This window comes from Megascapheus bottae, chromosome 5, assembly GCF_031878675.1.
Source record: "Megascapheus bottae isolate mThoBot1 chromosome 5, mThoBot2.hap1, whole genome shotgun sequence".
NCBI lineage: Eukaryota > Metazoa > Chordata > Mammalia > Rodentia > Geomyidae > Megascapheus > Megascapheus bottae.
Window position 1 is genome coordinate 76,316,908 of NC_143513.1, and position 21,412 is coordinate 76,338,319.

The 21,412-nt window shown below is 43.7% G+C and overlaps 1 protein-coding gene across 1 annotated transcript in view; it reads left to right on the forward strand.

The window, feature by feature from the left end:
• The first annotated feature begins 20,324 nt into the window (after positions 1-20,324).
• Tmem178b (transmembrane protein 178B) overlaps positions 20,325-21,412 on the forward strand; it is a 367,696-nt gene continuing 366,608 nt past the window's right edge. Inside the window, exon 1 of the mRNA XM_090333420.1 lies at positions 20,325-20,734. Within this exon, the coding sequence (XP_090189546.1) occupies positions 20,353-20,734 (382 nt within the window). The 5' untranslated portion in view covers positions 20,325-20,352. The remainder of the gene's footprint in view (positions 20,735-21,412) is intronic.

Sequence of the window (21,412 nt, forward strand, 5' to 3'; positions counted from 1 at the left end):
GGGGAAAGTCACTCTAACAGAGTGTGGGTGCTCTCATAGGGAGTTTGAGACACACAGACCCACACACACACAGCAGCTTCTTGGCTCTTGGGTTGTTTATATAGTAAGGCATGGAGTCTGGCTTCAAAGTATGCAGTGACAGGCTAGCACTCTATCACTGGAATACACTTCTACTTCCTATTCTTTTGGTGGTTAAACATAAGAGCTTCATGGAGTTTTCTGCTTAGGCTGGCTTTGAACAGCTCCACTCAGATTTTAGCCTCCTTAGTAGCTAGTAACTTATGCACATCTTTCTATATACCTTATCATCTTTAAATTACAAAATATAATGGAGTTAAGGGGATAATGACAAAACTTAGTCTCTATCCACTACAGACACAATTTTTCCCTCAAATGTTTTTTTTTTTTTTCATCGTTGGCAGAATCCACCATGCAGAGCCTGTAGATGTGGAGTGCCCGCTGTATTTGCATTCCCCTGTTGACTATTTCTTCTTTCTCCATTTTCACTTATTTGTATTACCAGTATGTCTTCTGAATCTATATAAACTACCATAAGTCTTTTCTGAATTGCAGTGAAGTGTATTAGTCTTTTCCCTCCTTGTTAACACAATACCACAGAGTCAGGAAATAAAAACTTATAAAGGAAACAGGTAGGACATCTGTCTAGCAAGCATGAGGCACTGAGTTCAAAACTTTGTTCTACAATAAATAAAGTGATTTTCGAAAAGAAAAGTGATTTCTGTTTTAGTCATGATTCTCTTCCAAAGGAGAGGACCCACATCTGGTGTTGCACTCCTTGCTAGCTAAGTCCTATGATAGTGAAGGAATCACATGGCAAGTGTGTGTGTGTGTGTGTTGCATGCTATGTGCATGTGCCTGTAGGTTTCCTGGCATCTTACTATGAAATCAGTGTATTCAGTCATGTGGTCTATTAGTCTCTTCTAAACCTAATCACCTCTAAAAGGCTCCACCTTTAGACACAGTCAGATTAGTTTCCATCCCTTTAATGCTCTACAATAAAAATTAAATTTCACCACAGAAAACTTTGGGGAACACATTGAAACCACATCCAGACCATAGCACAAAGTATACAGAGTAACAGATGAGTGTTTAGGCAGTCTGTATTAAGGCTTTCATTAAATCATGCTAGTCTCATAGAATCTTCCCTCACATTTCTGGAGGTTATAAGCTCAAATTAAGTATCGCCAAACCCAAATCAAATGTTGATAGGGGAGGGAAAGGGGGAAATCAGTTCTTTGACTCTCAGCATGTAGAGTCTGCTGGCATATTTGGCTTGTGGCCACATCGTTTCTGTTCAAGACCAACATCTTCAGATACCAATCACTCTACTCCTTCATTGCCACCAATTCCATGTGTGTTTGGTTTCTCTCTTGTAAAGACACCTGTATGGTATCTAGGATTTACCTGGCTAATCTAAGATAGTCTCTACATCTTGAGACCCCTAATTTCACCACACATTGAGAGGCCCTTGTCCAATATAGGGTAACTAACATTTGAAGACTTTAGTAATTAGGATCTGCTACTTTTGAGGAACTTTTTTTTTTTTGCCTATGAGAGAGATGGAAACAGAAAACCCACTAAACTATATCAGCAGAGACTTAAGGGAAAATTGGAATAATAGGAGTAGAAAAACTAAAATAACAAAACAAGTTAACCCTTTGTGGACATTGACTTTATCTACCTTGCCTCCCAATGAATGTTTTGCTGTTTTCTTTTCTTTTTTTTTTTTTTTTGCCAGTCCTGGGGCTTGAACTCAGAGCCTGAGTGTTGTCCTTGGGTTTTCTCAAGGCTAGAACTCTACCATTTCAGCCACAGCACCACTTCTGGATTTTTCTATGTATGTGGTACTGAGGAATGGAACCCAGGTCTTTGTGCATGCTAGCAAGCACTCTACTACCATTATGCTAAACTCCTGGCCCCTTGCTGTTGTTATTGTTTTGAGATAAGTCTCTCTTTGTAGTTCCAGCCTTGAACTTTTGATCTTCTTGAGTCATCTTACCAAGTGCTGGAATTATTGGTGTGATGCCCAGCCCTTCCAAAAGCCATTTTTTTTTTTTTTTGCCAGCCCTGGGCTTGAGCTCAGGGCCCGAGCACTGTCCTTGGACTTTCTCAAGGCTAGAGCTCTACCACTTGAGCCTCAGCACCACTTCCGGCTTTTTTCTATGTATGTAGTACCGAGGAATCGAACCCGGGTCTTCATGCATGCTAGGCAAGCACTTTAACCACTAGGCCAAACTCCCGGCCCAAAAGCCATTTTTTTCTTAATGTTTTTTTTTTTTTTTTTTTTTTTTTTGGAGTACTGAGCTTTAAACTCAGTCTAGAGATTGCTTGGCTTGCTTGCTTAGCTGACACTCTACCACTTGAGCCATGACTCCAGCCCTGCTTTTTTTTTTTTAAACTGGTTATTGTATCACAGACTTCTTCTGCTCAGGCTCACTTCAAACTGCAGATCTCTAGATCTCATGAGTTGCTAGGATTATAGTCATGAGCCACTAGTGCCTGGCACTAACAATGGTCTTTTAAGACTACTTCTCATAGGTGAGTATAGTGGCATATACCAGCTCCACAGGAGAAACTAGCAGTGGAGCAGGAAGCACAGATTGAATTGTCACTGTCTGAGGCTGGACCCACACAAAAATGAGAGTCCCTCTCAAAGAAAAAAAAAGAATTAAAGCAAAACAAGTTGGTAGTATGATTCAAGTGGTAGAATGTCCATGTAGCAAGCGTGATGCCATGAATTCAAACACAAGAACCACCTAAAACAAAACACCAGACTAACCAAAACCACTGCTTATACTCAGAGACTGCTTTATATTTTGAGATAGTATTGTTTATTTTTATTTTTTGAGGTCTATTATCTTGTGGGCAGAAAACATGATGCTCTATTTTGGGCCTTGACTGTTCTGCAAAGTCCATGTGTAGAGTTTAGTCACCAGCTTGGTGCTACTGAGAAGTGATGGAACCTTTAAGAGGTGGGGCCTAAATGAGAGGTCTTAGGCCACTGGTGGTGTGCCCCTCACTAGGGTAAATTGCTTTGTTTTTCAGCTCAGTTGGCCATTTTGCTCCACCCCAACCTATCACTATAGTGCGCTACCTTGCTACAGGCCCAATACAAGGAGAGCAATTGGCCGTGGACTGAAATTTCCCAAACTCTGAGCCAAAACAAAGCTTTCTTCTTTTTTTTTTAAGTTGATTTATATTTTCCTCTTTTCTTTCTTTTTTCTTCTTTTTTTGACCAGTCCTGGGGCTTGAACTCGGGGCCTGGGCACTGTCCTTGGGCTTTCTCAAGGCTAGGACTCTACCACTTGAGCCACAACACCACTTTTGGCTTTTTCTGTGTATGTGGTATGGAAGAATTGAACCAAGGGCTTCCTGCATGCAAGGTAAGCACTTTACTAGTAGGCCCCATTCCCGGCCCCTGTTTTCCTCTTTTAAGTTAATGGTTAAAGTAATGGAGAAATAAAAGACAAAGCTAACTATGTTAAGTTTTGTTAACATAGTCAAGACCAGCATTAGATGACATTAGAATGGAAAGTATGAAAATGGATGGCATGGTGTTTCCTGGCATGAAACAATAGGCACATGTGTCTTGGACCATACTGTAAAGTATGCTTCTCCCACTAGGTTGTGGTAGCAGGGAAAGCCTGTGCTATAGGTGATTTCATTATTCATCATACTATGAGGTTGATATTCCTTACTAGAAGGCAGAGCAAGAATCAGAGTTCATATTGACTTCAAATTTGTATTGTGTGGCTTAGGCCAAGGGATAATGTGGTTATATATGGCTTTAAGTAAATCAATTCATAGCACTCCCATTTCCATAAGTACTCTTGGCATCACATGGGTTCTTTTCTACTTCTCGATTTAAAATCGTTCTTTGACTTTACAACAGGTAGGTCCATCCCTTACCTGGGGTACAAAGTCCTCCCAGTCAATAAACAAAAGGATAATTCAAATATCTTTGAGAAAATGTCTTGTAATGTTGGATTAGGGTACCACACATGCTTCTTAACTTTCCTATCTCTTCTTGTCACACACTTATATGTATGCCAGTTAAGGGTGAAGTATAGTTGTTAGAAGTATTAGTAACTAGGTATTTGTTGAGATTTTTCAGAAATCATATGTACTGTGTGAATGTGAATGGACGTATCTTTTAAGTTGCCTAAGAAGTGCATTGTGGTTAACAGAGTATCTGCTAAGAAGAAAGCAAAATTAGCATGGAAAAGAAATATTCAACCCTCAATATATATTTTTTGTTCTTGGTACTTGAATTCAGGGCCTCATGCTCAATCTGCTTTTTTACTCATTGCTGGTACTCTACTATCTGAGCCATGCTTCCAGTCTACCTTTCTGCTATACTGCTAGTTACTTTGGAGATGAAGTCTCAAAGACTTTTTTTTTTTTGGTCTTGGTTGATTTTTCGAACCTTGCTCCTCAGGTTTCAGCCTCCTAAGTAGCTAGGATTACAGATGCAAGTCACTGGCAGCCGGCTTAACCCTCAATTCTACTTTACATACTTCAACACAATTCCTTGAGCTTTTCTCAACCTTTATCCACAAAAAGTGTCATTAACTGAAAAGAAAAAGAGACTTGAAATAGCTGAAGTGTTGGAGTCGAGAGACAGGGATTATTATTCACATAATATCGATTGTTTTTAGGGACACATTACACTGAAATAACCTGCACAGAATCACACATAATTTTATTTTAAATGTGATATGTGCTGTTCAAAAAGGCTTACCATGCTTGGTGATAATGATACAGTCAAATACTTCCCATTTCCCTCTCCTTTGGTTGGATTATATTTCATGGGGGTTGGATAAGGCCCTGTTTTTCATCCTCTGACAATGAGTTATGAGCAGGAGTCAAGAGTCACCTTGTGGCCAGCACAGTTAATTATCCTTATGAATATTCAATTCTCTCCCTGACTGCTCTGTCAGTCAGTGCGCCTAAGAGGTTATAACAGGTGCATCCTGGTGTGCCAGTCAGAGTGCTAGGATTACAGGTGTGAACCATCACTCCTCTCCCACTGGCACTTGGCTTTAAATAATACTTGAACTAATACTATGCATTTGGTAATGTTGTTTTTCACTTTAACAAACTTCAAAAGCACACATTCTAATATAATTAATTGAGTTGAAAATGAAGTTAAGACATTTCCTTAAAGTGAATCTGACCTAGATGATTGATTGACAAGTCAGATCGGTTTTACTAATTAGATCATACAACCAACAGGTTGTTTTTTATTAAAGATAAGTTGAGGGCCGGGAGTTTGGCCTAGTGGTTAAAGTGCTTGCCTAGCATGCATGAAGACCCGGGTTCGATTCCTCGGTACCACATACATAGAAAAAAAAAAAAGCCAGAAGTGGTGCTGAGGCTCAAGTGGTAGAGCTCTAGCCTTGAGAAAGTCCAAGGACAGTGCTCATGCCCTGAGCTCAAGCCCAGGACTGGCAAAAAAAAAAAAAGATAAGTTGAATAAGCTATATCTGCATCTCCAAGGTCTGGTATGCATGTGTTTATGGAAGCATGTGTGTATCTAAGTGCTCTGTGCATATGTGTATGTGTACTATATGTGTGTATATAACAATATTTCGTATTAGCAATATTTCTATTTTCCTAATTTAGCTATCCTTTCCAAGAGTTATTTCAGGTAAACAAGTGCTTCTAGAGGAAAGCAAAACAAATATAGATTTGGCAGATCTCAGTATTACATTTTTGGTCTCTTTCCCAGACATTGTGAAGAGAATGACTATAATGACTGTATAATAATTCTTTTAAAGACCAGATTGTAAACAGTTCTTTCATTTTTAATGTAATTGAAGGAGGAATTAAAGTTTTTGATGATCGATCACTGCAAATAATCTTTGTGATGGATTTCTCTTTACTGGGTGTAGAATTCAATAATTGGGTGAGACAGTCATATGAGGCATGTTCACTAGGGATGCTGATGTTCAAGAGTTTGATTCTGGTATATCTAGCTGTCATTTTATTGTACGTTGAATTCTGTTAATTTCTTTGATCTGTAGCCATATGTCTTCCATAAAATTTGGGACATTTTGGCTACTATTTATGAAGTTTTTTGTTTTCTTTTTGTACCAATCCTGAGGCTTAAACTCAGTCCTGGACACTGTCCTTGAGCTCTTTTACTCAAGGTTAGTGCTTTACCACTTAGAGCCACAGCACTGCTTCAGGTTTTCTGGTGGTTGATTGGAGATAAGAGCTCATGGCTTTTACTTTTCAGGCTGGCTTTGAACTGTGATCTTCAGATTTCATCCTCTTTAGTTACTATGACTATGGGCGTGAGCCACTAGTTCCTGGTTGAGAAATTCTTTTTATATCAATACTTCTCCGGTCTTTCAAGGGTTTCAAAGAAAGGATTGTATAGATCATTTGATAAAATTGTGTTGAGTTCTTCCTTCCTGTGTTCTTCTGATAGAATAATGTTTTATTAATCCATTTTGAAATGTATAAATTCTTTCATCTGTTATGACCTCTGTTTTGTGAAGGAGTTCATTTGGTGACTTTTCAAGGGTTACCCTTTTCACTTCTAAAATTTAAAGCTGATTGTTTGCTAATCATTTCTTCATTGCTATTTAAGTTGGAGTGTTTACCTTTACCTAATGAAATGTGGACATTTTAGTTACTTTAAAGTCTGCCTGAGTTTATAGAAAAACATGCTCAAGTATTCATAGTAGTTTTATTTATTTATTTTTTTAAGGTCTGAATCTGGGACTCAAACTCAGTACCTTCCACATTTGCTAATTGGTTATAACTCTACTAACTGAGCCATACCTCCAACCCCAGTAGATTTATTTACACTATTTATAAGTAGCCCTCACTACAAAACATCTCAAATGTCTACCAAGTGGTAACTAGATAAGAAAATTGTGGTACCATATACAATGTATATAAGTATAAATATGAAAATAAGTAATGCCAAACATAAATATGCTATAAAATTAATAAATAATAAAATATACAATGTAAGTAGTGGCATATATAAGTGATAAAAAGATACATTATAGGCACACAGAACTAAATGATTGAACCTAAACAGTATTATACTAAATGGAAGAAATCAGATAGAAAGGGCAACATGCACTCAGGGAAAGGCATTGTGCAGGGAGGTGGAAACCCACTGTAGACACAAACCCACAGTGTCCAATGGCCAGGGCATAGACTCACCTCCAAGGGTCCCCAGAGAAATTTTCTGAGTAATAAAATGTCTTCAGCTATGTTAGTGGTTACAAAACTGCATATTTCTGCCTCAAATCGTCAAGCTATATCTAAAAAGCTGAATTTTATGGTATGTAAATTATACCTCTATAAAGTAGAATTTTTAAACAAGATTCTTTTTATAGCTGGTTGAATGAATGCCTCCTTTACTTCTTCCTTTTTAACATTTAGATTTTGCTCCGTAAAAAATGAAGATAGAGCTAAATCTCTAGTCCTACCCCTCCACTGCCTTTCCCAGAGCTAATGACTTCTCTGTGATGGGTGTGTATCATTCCCGTGTGTTTATTTTTACTTTTAGGACATGTGTATGTATCCATAAATAGTATACAAACAATGATTTCTTGTTTAAAAATTGCATAGATGGTATTATTCTGTATGGATCTTTTGCAGCTTGCTTCAATTACTTGAAATTGTGTGTTTGAGATTCATCATGTTAATGTATACAGAAATAACTCATCCATTTTAATTTATGTAGAGTATTCCACTATATGAATAAATTATGGTTATTGAACCATATTTACACTAAGGTGACAGTTGTCTCCATTTTGGGGGGTGGGTTATCAGAAACAATGATCCCGTGAATATCTTTCTACAGAATGCCTTTAGTATATTTAGGTATGAATCACTTTAGAAATGGTATTGCTGGCTTAAGGGACCAAGCACCTCTAACTTGGCTTGCCCTTCCAAATGATTTATATCCCACTGGCAATGAATTTGATATTTGTTAGGCTCAGATTTATTCACTTCAGCCTAACTTCATGTGGGTATCTTGAGTTACTAAGAAGCCATCCATCTCTTATATCATAACCTCTTCCTTGCCTTTTCCCAATCCTATTCCTTCTTTCAAGTTAGTTATCTGTATATACAATCCCACTAATATTCTAGAAGCTGGACCAAAAGTCTGTGTCATCCCTGAGCTCTTGTCCACCATCTTTTCTGACCTCCATCCTCTCAAACTTGCTTCTCTTTATTTATTTATTTATTTATTTATTTATTTATTTATTTATTTATTTTGCCTACACTTACTGTGGGTTTCTTACTAATGTCTTAACCTCTATGGGATCCTTACACCTTTCTGCCTGTTCTCATTGCATAATGATTTGGTTTTTATTTTGGTTTTGAGAAGGAGTCTTGCTATCTTTTTGATCAGCTTGGCTTCATCCTTATAATCCTCCTACTTCTGATTCCTGTGTAAGCTGGAATTACAGATGCAGGTCATATGATTTCTTAAACTTTGTTAATATGTTAAGTTACACAGATTGTCCAGGGGCTTGAACTCAGGACTTGGGTGCTACTTTTGCCAACGGCTAGTGCTTTACCACTTGAATCACAGCTCCAGTTATGACTTTTTTTCCTGGTTAATTGGAGGTAAGGGTCTCACAGATTTCCCTGCTTGGGCTAGTTTTGAGCCACAATCGTCAGATCTCACCTCTTGAATTAAAAGGATTATAGGTGTGAGCCACAAGCACCTGGCTAGATTTATTTTTATTTATTTATTTACTTATTTATTTATTTATTTATTTATTTATTTATTTTTGCCAGTCCTGGGTTTGAGCTCAGGGCCTGAACACTGTCCTTGGTCTTTCCTCAAGGCTAGAGCTCTAGTACTTGAGCCTCAGCACCACTTCCGGCTTTTTTTTTTTTGTATGTGGTACTGAGGAATCGAACCCGGGATCTTCATGCATGCTAGGCAAGCACTCTATCACTAGGCCAAACTCCTGGCCCCTAGATTTATTTTTTTATTTTTTTTTATTTTTATTTTTATTTTTTTTGCCAGTCCTGGGCTTGAGCTCAGGGCCTGAGCACTGTCCTTGGGCTTTCTCAAGGCTAGAGCTCTACCACTTGAGCCTCAGCACCACTTCGGGATTTTTTTCTATGTATGTGGTACCGAGGAATCGAACCCGGGTCTTCATGCATGCTAGGCAAGCACTTTAACCACTAGGCCAAGCTCCCGGCCCCTAGATTTATTTTTTTTAACTCAGTTTGTAAATATCTTGTACAGGCTAGTTAGTCTATAATTTTGGGGAAGTATTTTCAAAAGATATTCCGTTAGGTTTGGTTGTCAAAGTTATGCAAACTCAGAACAATGCAAGGCTTGCTCTCCCTTTTCTTTATGTTGGCAGAGGTTTGAGGTCAGTATACTTTTTTCCACAGATAGTAGAAGGCACCAGTTCTTTGAAATGATCTGTGCTTACATTTCTTTTTGGAGAAAAAAATGGCATTATAGATTCATTAATTCATTATTAAATTATAGATTCCTTAATACTTATGACTCCTTTTTCTAATTCTACTCACTCCGTATTCTGAAACACAATCTTTCGATTTTTCTTTATGCTTATGTCATATTTCCAGAAAATTGTAGATATTACTAAACTTCTGGTATACATTGGCACAATATACATGATCAATTTTCAAAGACCCAACTTGAAGCTTACATTGTGTTCTTTACTGTATGATTTCTTTCTATTTGATCATTTTCATCTCTCTTTATTACCTTTCCCCACTCCCTGGGAGTTGACTTTGCTGGATTTTGGTTGTGCTGTGGTTTGGACTCCAGCCCCTTACACTTGTTATGTATGTGCTCCACCACTCGATCCACTCTGTAACACTTTTTGCTTCAGTTATTTTTCAGATAAGGTCTTTTGAGCCAGGCTGGACTGGGATTCTTCTATCTATGCTTCCCTTCTACTTATGTATAGCTGGGAGTACAAACACAAATAACCAGGCTGGCTTGGCTTGTCCAGAGTAGATCTTGTTCAATTCTATAGCCAGGCACCAATAATCCTAGCTGCTTGAGAGGTTGAGATCTGAAGATCCTGGTTCAGAGTCAGCCCAGACAGACACATCTGTGAGGCTAGTTAGGACAAAAGCCCAAACTAGAGCTGTGGCTCAAGTGGTAGAGTGCCAGCCCAGGGAGGAAAAGCCTTGATTTTAAGCCCCAGTAACACAGCCCCCTGCCCCCACACACAAACATTCACAATAAGTCTGTGTGAAAGCTCTATTACGATTATGAGTATTGTTGTTATTCCTCTGGTTCTGGGACTGCACACAGGACTCAGGATTCATGCCACATGAGTATTCCATGATGAAACTACACACTCCAGTCCCTAGGCATTATTTGGGAAAGTGAAAACTGAAAAAGTCCCTTGTCTGTTCAGGAACCTTGTAATGTGGTGCTAATTAGAATGACATTGTCACTGGTGCTTTGGCCTGAAGACTCATAAATATGGAAATCTGGGATGACAGGACTTTTTTTTTTTCTCCAGAGCTACACTGAGATCTTAGAACTTAAGATTCTAACAGGACAAAAGTCACTGAGCAATACCAGAGGAAAAGAATCTAGACAAAGATGTTGACATTACAGGTGCCATTTTGATAATGTATTGCCCTCTATGTCCAAGACCCTTACATGTCGATTTCTTGGGTAGGAGGCAAAACCTGGAGGCTAACTCTGCCTTGGATAGCGAGCAGGTGCTTTCTTAAAAAGCTTGTGTTTAAGGGAAATTGATACTATATGTAAGATAATGGCACATGGCTCTATTGGACAATCTCCTTTTTTTTTTTTTTGGCTAATCCTGTGGCTTAAACTCAGAGCCTGGGCAATCTCCGAGCCTCTCTGTGGTCAAGGCTAGCACTCTAGCACTTGAGCCACAGTGCCACTTCCGGCTTTTGCTGTGTATATGGTACCAAGGAATTGAACCCAGGGCTTTGTGAATGCTAGGCAAGCACTCTACCACTAGGCCACGCTCCTGGCCCATAACAGGCTGCTTTTTCACTGTGATTTTTTAATATTTATTTATTTATTTATTTTTGTGCCAGTCCTGGGCTTGAGCTCAGGGCCTAAGCACTGTCCTTGGACGTTCTCAAGGCTAGAGCTCTACCACTTGAGCCTCAGTATCACTTCCAGCTTTTTTTTTTTTTTTTTTTTTTGCCAGTCCTGGGCTTGAGCTCAGGGCCTGAACACTGGCCTTGGACTTTCTCAAGGCTAGAGCTCTACCACTTGAGCCTCAGCACCACTTCCAGCTTTTTTCTATGTATGTGGTACCGAGGAATCGAACCCGGGTCTTCATGCATGCTAGGCAAGCACTTTAACCACTAGGCCAAACTCCTGGCCCAACTTCCAGCTTTTTTCTATATATGTGGTACCAAGGAATTGAACCTGGTCTTTATGTCTGCTAGGCCAAACTCTTGGCCCCTTTATTTTTATTTTTTAGTATGCTGGTCCTGGGGCTTAAACTCAGGGCCTGGGTGCTGTCTCTGAGCTTTTTCTAGTGTTTAACACTAGAAATTTACCATTTGAGCTTCAGCTCCACCTCTATTTTTGGTTTCTTTTGGTAGTTAATTGGAGGTAAGAGTCTCATAAAGTCTCCTGCCTAGGCTGGCTTTGAACCTTCATCCTCAGATCTCAGTCTCCTGAGCCACTAGTGCTTGGCTTTTTGTTTGTTTGTTTTGTTTTGTCTTGTTCATGTCCTGGGGCTTGAACTCAGGGTCTGGGCACTATCCCTGAGCTTTGTTGCCAAAGGCTAGTGCTCTACCACTTGAACCACTGCTCTACTTCCAGCTTTGTACAATGTTACCCCTCCACTCCCCTCTTGGTCTCATTACTCTTTCTGCTTCCAAGAAATCTTCACCCTGCTGAGTGTACTATTTGACTTTCCTCACTAAAGTATCTTGTCTTGGAACTTTTCACTGACTGCATTAGTATTCTGAGAACATTACATTAATATTTCTATATAAACCATCTTGAGTTCTTAATCAAGTCATAATAATTTGGAGAGCATATATTATTTCCCAATAGCACCGAGGGGACTTGGAGTTAACCAGGATGAGAGAAAAGGATTTGAAAGAGAGTTTGAAAACCCGAGAGGAAAACCCATTTGCTTTGTAAATTTGCCTGTGGTTAGCTTCTCCACTGACTACCCTGATAGAGCACGGACTCTTTTCTAGTATCTTTGAGTCTCTGTAGCTCCATTTCCTCATCTGCAAAGTGAGATATAATAATGTGTGTGGCCATTGTCCTCTGATGAGAGCAGGTATAAATATTCATGTGATTTATTAATAATAAGAGTGTCACCATACACCCTCCCAGGGTCAGGGAGTCAGGAGAGTGTTGATTAGACATAAGAGTTTTAGAGCCAGACAGCCTAAGTTGAAGCCCAGTTTTGCTATTTGTCACCTGCCCCTGACATTGCGCAAGTAAGTCACTTATATTTTGAAGCTTTACTTTATCTGCCAAATGACAGTAATAGCTTCTAGAGTTGTTAGATGATTAAATGAAATCATCTTTGGTATTTCTGTGCTCTATACAATTTTTAGGTGGTTGTTCTTTGAAGTATTAATGGAGCCAGATGCAGGGCCCATGTCTGTAATTTTGCCTACTTGGGAGGCAGAAATTAGGATGATCATCATTTGAGGCTAGCCTGGGCAAAAATGTAAGACACTCTATCTCAACCAATAAAAGTCACTTTCTTTTCTATTGGAAAAATAGCTAACGCAGAAAGGTCTTGAGGTTATGGCTTAAGTAGAAAACCAACTGTCTAGTAAGTAGAAGTTCAAAACCTGGTACTGCTATGGAAATAAAGTAGCTCTGAAAGCTGCAGCATGGTAGTAGCTTTGTAATAAGTGATAGAAGTCCATAAATATTTTCAGTTCTTCCTATTGTCTTTGCTCTGAATAGCAAAGATGAAAAGCAAATGGCAGCTGAGCTTAGCAGCATACTACCGGAACTTGAGTTATTTAAGAAGTAATATGCATAAATGCCTATTGGATGATCATTTGTTTTTAATTTTTTCATTTCAAACAAAACTTCCTTCATGTTTCCTATTTACTCTGGTAAGAACGTTATTTGTCTTACTGTATAAAATATGTTTATAATTCTTAGTAAAATGTGAAAGCCTAGGAAGGAGTTAAAATATTTTGTATAGCTAGCAGTGTGTTGTTCAATGGTAGTTGATAGATGGGGAACAGGTAGATTATGTTGTTCTTCCTATTTGTTCCCTGCTCTGTAAGAAGATGTTAGGATCTTGACATGGTTTGAGTATGTTCTCAGGGGTTCCTCAGTTGGAAACTTTCCTACCAAGACACTGTTCTGACATACAGTCCCAGTGTGGGGACCAGTGGAAGGTAATTAGCTCACTAGGGACACTGCCCACAGAGGGGGTTAATTTAGATCTCAAGGAGTGAGTTATTCTTGTAGACTAAATTGCTATAAAGAAGGCAAGACTGGTCCCTCTCCCTTGCTCTGACTTCCTGTCTCCTTGTGTGTTCTCCTCACATGTGATCCTTCTTTGCTGCCATTTACTATATTGTAAGGTGGTTGAGGGGGACCCTCACCACAGCCTAAACAAATGTTCTTTAAAATATTAAAAAATGTTACTATTAAGATGGTATAACAGAGGAGTTACCCTTTAATAAGTCGGGTAAAGAGAACATCACTCCTTCCTTCACTTTTCTCCCAGTTTCCCTCTCGTGTCCTGGCCCTTCTTGGTTGTGACAATAGAATGAATGCTTTTCTGAAATAAAAGCCAAGAAAAGTAAGTCTTATGGCAATATATAACATTAGGAATGGTGAACTTCGCTGGCCCTCAACACATAAACAACAATAATTAATTTGGTTGATATATTATCAGCTTTTATTCATATACCATACACACCTATATAGTTACTATATAGTTACTATAGTAACTATATTTCACATTTTTTATCATAAAAATATTTGTTTTTGTTTTTGGTCAATTGTGGGCTTGAAGTCTGGGCTTGGATGCTGTCTCTGAGTTCTTTTGCTCAAGGCTATTGGAGATAAGCACCTCATGGACTTTCCTGCCTTGGCTGCCTTTGAACCAAGATCCTCATATCCTGTCCTCCTGAGTTGTTTTCTTTCCCAGCCTCCCGAGCAGCTAGGATTACAGGAATGAACTATGGCTCAAGGCTAGTGTTCTACCACTTTGAACCACAGCATCAGTGCCAAAGATATTTGTAAGGTAGGATAGAATCTATTTTTTATTTAACAATGTTACCTGATTGCTTTTAGAAATTTAGATGTACAGCACATGGGCCTTCATTTCTAATCTTCCCTGGTTCTTTGTACTTTGGGGCCAACTTCCTGCTTTCTTCTTAGCTTCTTAGTTCTCTCATTATCCTTTCCTTTCATTTTGCACCAATAGGTAGATGTTTGTAGCTAGGATTACAGGTGTGAGCCACTGGCACCCAGCTGCATGTGTATTTCTTTATGCCCCTCTTTTGTTTCTAGAGGTATGGGTTGAATAGTATCTCCTCAAAAGATATGCTGAGGTCCGAACCCTTAGCATTTCAGAATGTCACCTTATTTAGACCCATGGTTCCTTTAGAGGTCATCAGTTAAGATGACATTCTGGAGCAGGAAAGGACTGGATCCTGTAGAACTGGCATCTTTTAAAGAAGGAGGAAATTTAGAGATAAAGTTGCACAGAGGGATGATGGTGATGTGAGAAGACCCAGTTAAGTGGCAACAGAACAAAAGGTATGTAGGCCAAAGAGTGTCAGGGATTGGCAGAAGGTCCTGGAAACTATACCGGGCAAGAAAGCACTGCGCCTTACAGATTCCAAAGGGCATGTAGTCCAGCATATACCTTAAGTTTGGACTTGACTTCTCTGAGATGGTAACTTTTGATGTTTTGAGGTATTTAGTTCTGATAGGAAGCCAGTGCCAATAGCATGCAAAAGATATTCTTTGTCATTGCAAAAGTGTTTTGTCTTTTGTTTTGATGCTGGTCCTCAGGGCCTGGGCACTGTCCTTGAGGTTCTTTTGCTCAAGGGTAGCATTTTACTACTTGAGCTGCAATTCTACTTTCAGATTTTTGGTGGTTAATTGAAGATAAGAGTCTTACAGACTTTTCTGCCTGGACTGGCTTCAAACTGTGATCCTCAGACTCGGTTTTTTTGTGTAGCTGGGATGACAGGTGGTACCTGGATCCATAAGTGTTTTTACAAGCTAGATAATTAAAAACACAACACATCTTCTGGGTCATAGGAAACACCTTCCCTTCCTCCCAGCAGCCCTCTAGAATGGCTGTATCAACCTATGTTCCTACCACAATTGTACCATGGTTGGTTTCTCCACATTCTACTCAACATATGACATTAACAGACATGTACATTTTTACTCCATCTCATAGGCAAAATCAACATTGAAAAAAAATCTGTATTTTCCAGATTACTAATGAGGTTGAGTTTTATTTAATATGTTAATTTCCATTTGAATTCCTTCTTTCTGTAAATGTCTCCTTATAAACCTTGCCAGTTTGTCTGTTGTCTGTTTTCTTCCTACTGAGGTGACATTTTTCTTTATGTAGGAGATGATATTATTCACTTAAAATGGCTCCTGGTTTAGAAAGAGCTTTGAAATATCAGGCAAGTTCATTGGGCCTAATTAGTTACCTTTTCAGCATCCAGTGAGATGATCAAATGATATTTATTTGACCTATTGATACGTGGCACCTGTAATTGTAAGAACTTTAAAAAGCAGAGCCATTAAATATTTCTGGGCAGGAAGAACATCGACAATGTGAGACTTTTTAGAACATGTTTAGAGGGTGGAAGAAAACAGGCTGCAGCCTTATTCAGGGCGTGGCTAGGGTGTAAGGGGTTGGTGTTTTACTGCACAGACAAGATGAAGCTACTGCAAGATGTCAAATGAAGGATACCATGGTGTGGTAGAGGAAGAAGCTGAAAGCAAGGATCAGAACTTAGATATCCAGCAATACAAACTAGTCTTTTGTTATAATGACTCTGAGGAGGAAGGAAAGAAGGAAGGATGTTCAACAAAACCAATACGACTTTCTAATAAGCTTAGACACAGAAAGAAGGTATTTAAAAAAAAGAATGCCCTTTTGAGGTAGAAATATCAGCATTTCACAGAGTTGGGTAGATGTGTTGGGAGGACTCAAGCTCCAGATCACTGTGAAGTTATCTAAGGAATAAAAATTAATTAAGGCTATGTAAAGAAGTAAGGCTTTTTTCTCTGGGCAAATGATGCCATACTGGTAGATAGATGGCAAAGAGGCAACATACTTCATCAACTTTTACTTTGCTTCCAACTGACAATGACAAGAAGATATTTAAACGAAGTTGGAGGGTGGGGTAGAATAAACAGGACAGGGGTATAATGGAGAAAGAAACAGCAAGAAGATATCTCTTTGCTTGAGTAGACTGGATTCTCAGAAGTTGAGAGAACTTGCAATTATATCTTCATGTTTGATTTGCCTTAGAAAAAGCACGTAGAATGCTACCACTACATCAAAAGGAAGTGTGCATATGCAAATGGAATTTCTACTTTCATAAACTGCAAATCAATAATATTTATTTTTTTCCTTTGGTGTACTGGCATTTGAACTCAGAGCCTCATGCTTGCCAGGAAGGCACAATATGAGATTAAGAGGCAACAGTATGGCTGGGAATGTGGCTTAGTGGTAAGATTGTTTAGATTGCATGAAGCCCTAGGTTGGATTCCTCAGAAAAACAGAAAAAGCCAAACGTGGTGCTGTGGTTCAAGTGGTAGAGTGCTAGCCTTGAGCAAAAGTAGCTCAGGGACAGTGGGGAGGCCTGAGGTCAAGTCCCAGGACTTGAAAAAAAGAGGCAAGAGCAAATAATGGAAGCAGAAGGAAAGGTAAGCACAAAATGAGCAGGTACACTTACTGTAAATCAGGAACTGGTTCCAAAGAGAAAAGGGATTTGAGGGACCAAGAGACAGAGGCTCTAGAGCTGGCTATGCCCTGACTTTTTTGTGGGTGACCTAGGTGTTATTTCATCACCCAGCTTCCTCCCTGCTGTCATCTGCTTGTATCCTATTAGCCTAAAATTTCTCTGGGCTTTAGGAAATAAAATAGCTTCCGCAATGTAACACGTGTTAAGTGCGTTAAAAGTGTTTGTGTCCATTTGTTTCCTATGTGTATAGGCGCTGTTGGGGGAAGATTAGTAAAACAGGTTAGAAAGGGAAATGAGAAGACACGGGAAATGAGAAGTCAGTGGGTTCTTGGTGAGCTTAGGGGCCAGAGCCTGGGCCCAGGCACATGCCTGGGGCCGGTAAACCAGCCTGACCCTCCAGAAGCATTGGCGGTTCCTTCAATAAAGTCCCATTGTCGAATGTAGGGGCGAAAAACGAGTCGCGCCCCTCCCCCACTAGATGGCACTGAAACGCCTTGTTGGAGATATTAAAAATGCTTGTGTGTGTGTGTGTGTGTGTGTGTGTGTGTGTGTGTGTGTGGCGGGGGGGGGGAGACAGACAGACAGACAGACTAGACTGAGGGCAGACAGACACAGTGAGAGGAAGGGAAGGTGGCCGAGGTGTGGAGGGGTGGTGAGGGGTGGGGGTGGGACACGAAGAACATCCTGGTGGAGATGCACTCATTTTTGACCCCCGTGCCCATTTGTGTCTAGCCAGGCGCCTGGCATTCTCATTAACCCAGCACTGAGGGTAAGAAAGATGGACGAGCCTCAGAGTGCTGTTCAATGTGGGAATGAAGTCCAGCCAGGTCTCACTTGAGTCAAGCCGGAGGGCAGGGTTGGGGCTGAAGCAAGCTCCACGGGGGAGGGGAGGGTGTGTGTGTCTGCAGACCTTGTCCTTGGCCCAAGCAGCCATTTACTCTCGGCTAACAAACCCTACACCAAGGTTGTCTTTAACATTGCCTCCCCTCCTCCGCGCACGAGACTCTGGGTTTGAGAATATTCGCTAACCATACCCCACTGCAGCCTCTTCTTCTGGCCTTGCAGGCACCAGTGTTTCTTCTTTCTTTTCCTGCTGGAGAGAGGGCAGGCAGGTGAGGTGGGGGTGTGTGCCGGTGCTCAGAGGCGCGGGCTTGGGCAGGGACCTGGATTGGTGGGGAATCCCACGGCGGCTCCTCGCTCGGTGCCCGAGGCCTTGAGTGGGGGGGGGGGGCTGAAACAAAGATCAAATACAACCCCAGACTCTAGTGACCGGTGGACGGAAACTGGCGCCACCAGAGTTCTCTCAGCCTCTCCCAAAGCCGTCTTTGCAATAAGCGTCCTTTTAAAAAACGAGAATTTAAGGGAGTCATCACGGCTCAAAAGCAAAAGAGAAACAGAAGCGGCACCCTCCCTCCATCGCCAGCGATGCCCATGTAAACAGGTGACATGCCCCATGTGTGCATCTGCGCGTAAATATGGATGTGGTTGGGCGCAGAGCTACCCAGACGACCCCGTTGACTTGCCTGGCTACAGAGTAAAGCTTGGCTACTTTGTGCCTGGGAAATGGTGCAGTCTAACTTTAAGAAGGCCAGAAAAATAAGGGATGAGGCTCACGTTGCACGGATGACATCACTAGCTTTTGGCTGCGCGCTCCGTGTGTGCTGCTGGGCTGTGGGTTTTAGCCAAGGCTGCAGCGCCCCGGCGGCCGAGCCGACTGAGCGAGCGCCGCAGCGGTTTCCTCCGGCGCCCACACCCGGGCCATGCGATTTCGGGAGCCCCTGGGGTACAGCCTGGGACCATCTCGTTCCTCCCCGGCGCCAGCCGAGCCCGCCAGGCCTCGAAGCTGCGGCTAACGGAGGAAGCCCGGGGAAGCCCGTTGGATCCAGCCTTCCTCCCCCACCCTCGCCCCATCCACTCCAGCCACCCCTCCGTGGTGTGCCCGGAAGCCCCATCCTCCGGACCGCGAGCCCAGGCCAGGGCCAGATTGTCCCCACGCTGCGCGTTGCAGAGGCGAGCCGGCATGTGGGCGCCCGTCCGCCCGGGTGGGCTGCAATAAAAATGGTGCAGTCTGAGAGCGGCTGACCCCCGGCTGGCAGAGCAGACCCGGCGCTCGGCGCCCGGACTTGGCCGGCGGGAGCAGGGGGCGGGCTGGGGAGCCGAGCCCAGACCTGTTTTTTTTTTTTTTCTTCTCTCTCTCTCTCTCTCTCTCTTTTCTTCCGGGTGCCTGCCGCACCTGGGCAGCACCATTCCAGGGTTGCGGGGAGCCCGATGAAGTGAGGCGGAGGCAGATCTAGAAGCAGCCGCTCGGTGAACCTGGGAGGGAGAGGAAGGCGCGGGGACAGAGCAGCATGACGCCGCCCGGAGGGCTGGCTGCGCGGCGGGCTGCACGCGGCCGCGGCGCGACCTGTCCGTGGTGTTGAAGGCGCCGCGCTGCCAGCGCCCGCGCCCCCCGCGCCCCCGGCGCCCGGCCCAGCCTCTGCCAGCGCCCGCGCGCCCGGCCCCGGTGCGCCCTGCCCAGAGCGCCCTCCTCTGCGCAGCCGCCCGCCCCCTGCGCCCGGCCCAGCCTCTGCGAACCTCGGGCCGGGACGAGTCGAGCGGTGCTGCCCCGGCGGCGTCGGCGCCGGCAGCCGTTCGGGGCCGCGTGAATGGCGAGGCCGGAGCCGGGCCACCCGGCAGCTCGCAGGCAGAGGCGGGCCGAGGCCGTGCGTCCGCGGGAAGCTCGCCTCTAGGAGCCGCCGTGGACCCGAACCAGCAAGGAGTCTGCAGGTGATCAGACCACGGAGATCGTTCATTTTGTCATTTTTAATTTTTTTTTTAACCCTCCATCCGGAGAGGAGAACATTTCTGGGCGAGCATCCCGGGGCGAGTCCCCGAGAGGGCCATCCGGGCGGCACTCAGGGCAGCTGGCCCCGGCATCCGGAGGGTTCCCTGGGCCGCTGGCTGCGGGGTGGGTTTCCGAGCATCCTCCGGACATCCCCCGCCCCCCAGCCATTCTCCCCGAAAGCTGCGCTCGCCTCCTCGCCACGCTGCACAAAGGACCCCCAGCGAGTCCCAGCGGCCGCGGAGCAGTCGCGGGCTCTTAGGACAGCAGCGGCCGGAGTCGGGCTGCGCGCCGAGCCTCGCGGTCCCTTCCAGCGGGGCGGGGAGGGGGCGGGAAGCCGCGGGGCCCGGGCCGCGGCCACCGGGCGGCTGCGCCAGCCTCGGAGGATGCCCAGGAGCCCGCCAGAGCCTCTCCCGATCAGAACTTTTTAGGCTTCCCGCCCCCGATCCGCGCACTCCCGAGGCTGCGCACCGGTGGCGGGGGCTTCCCCACGCGGGGGCCCCTCCTGTCCTCTCCCCCCCCCGGCTCGGCGGGCGCAGGGAGGGAAGGCGCGGCGGCGGATCATGCCCATGGTGTAGCCGCCCAGAGGAGGCATGGCTGCCGGAAGGTTACTGCTCTACACGGGCCTCTCGCTAGCGCTCTGCGCCCTCGGCATGCTGGCTGTGGCCATCTGCTCCGACCACTGGTACGAGACGGACGCCAGGAAGCACAGGGACAGGTGCAAGGCCTTCAACACCCGCCGGGTGGACCCGGGCTTCATTTACAACAACAATAACAACTTGCCCCTCCGGGCCAGCCGCTCGCGCCTGGACCGCTGGGAGGGCAAACTCCTCCGGGCCCGGAATCGCCGGCAGCTCTTCGCCATGAGCCCCGCGGACGAGTGCAGCCGGCAGTACAACTCCACCAACATGGGGCTCTGGAGGAAGTGCCACCGGCAAGGCTTCGACCCCGAGATCGCAGCCCTCATCCGGAAAGGTAAGCGCCAGGGGCGCGGCGTGGCGCCTCGAGGTAGGCCCCGCAGCCACCTGCCGCCCCGGCTCCCCGGGTCTGGGCCATCCAGTCATCCGGGCCTCGGAGAGGACAGCACTTGCCTGACCGTGGCTGGCTGCGGACCCGGGGCAGAGGCCCCGCCGCTGTCTCCTTCGTTCCTGTGCCTGCTCACATGGCATCTGATGGTCACATCAGCCTCAGAGAAGGAAGGGGACCCCTAGCGTGGGGTTTCTAGAGGAAGCCCTGGGGAGAGTCATGTGTCAAGGGAGAACAGACTGAGTCTCAACTGTAATCCAAATCAAGGGAAACAGCAGGGGCCCTAGTGGTCCCTAAACGTTGACTGAGGCAGGCATGGTGCAGGCACGGGTTGTTTGAATGGCAGTTTATGACATCCCCTGCCTCGTTGGCAAAAGTGACGGTGTGCAGTGAATATCAGCAGGGTCTTATACACCCGAGAAAAGTAACGCCAAAGCAGGCATTTCAGAGGAAAAGAATGCCATTTCCTGAAGATTTATATATTTTTAAAAATACCCAAAGTAGACTTAAACAGGAAATAAGCTGCACTTGTGCTAGTGATAAAATTGTGATACTTTAATATGACTACATAAGTTAAAATATTGGTACAGTTTGTAAATCTTGTATGATTTCTATGTTGGAGGCCAA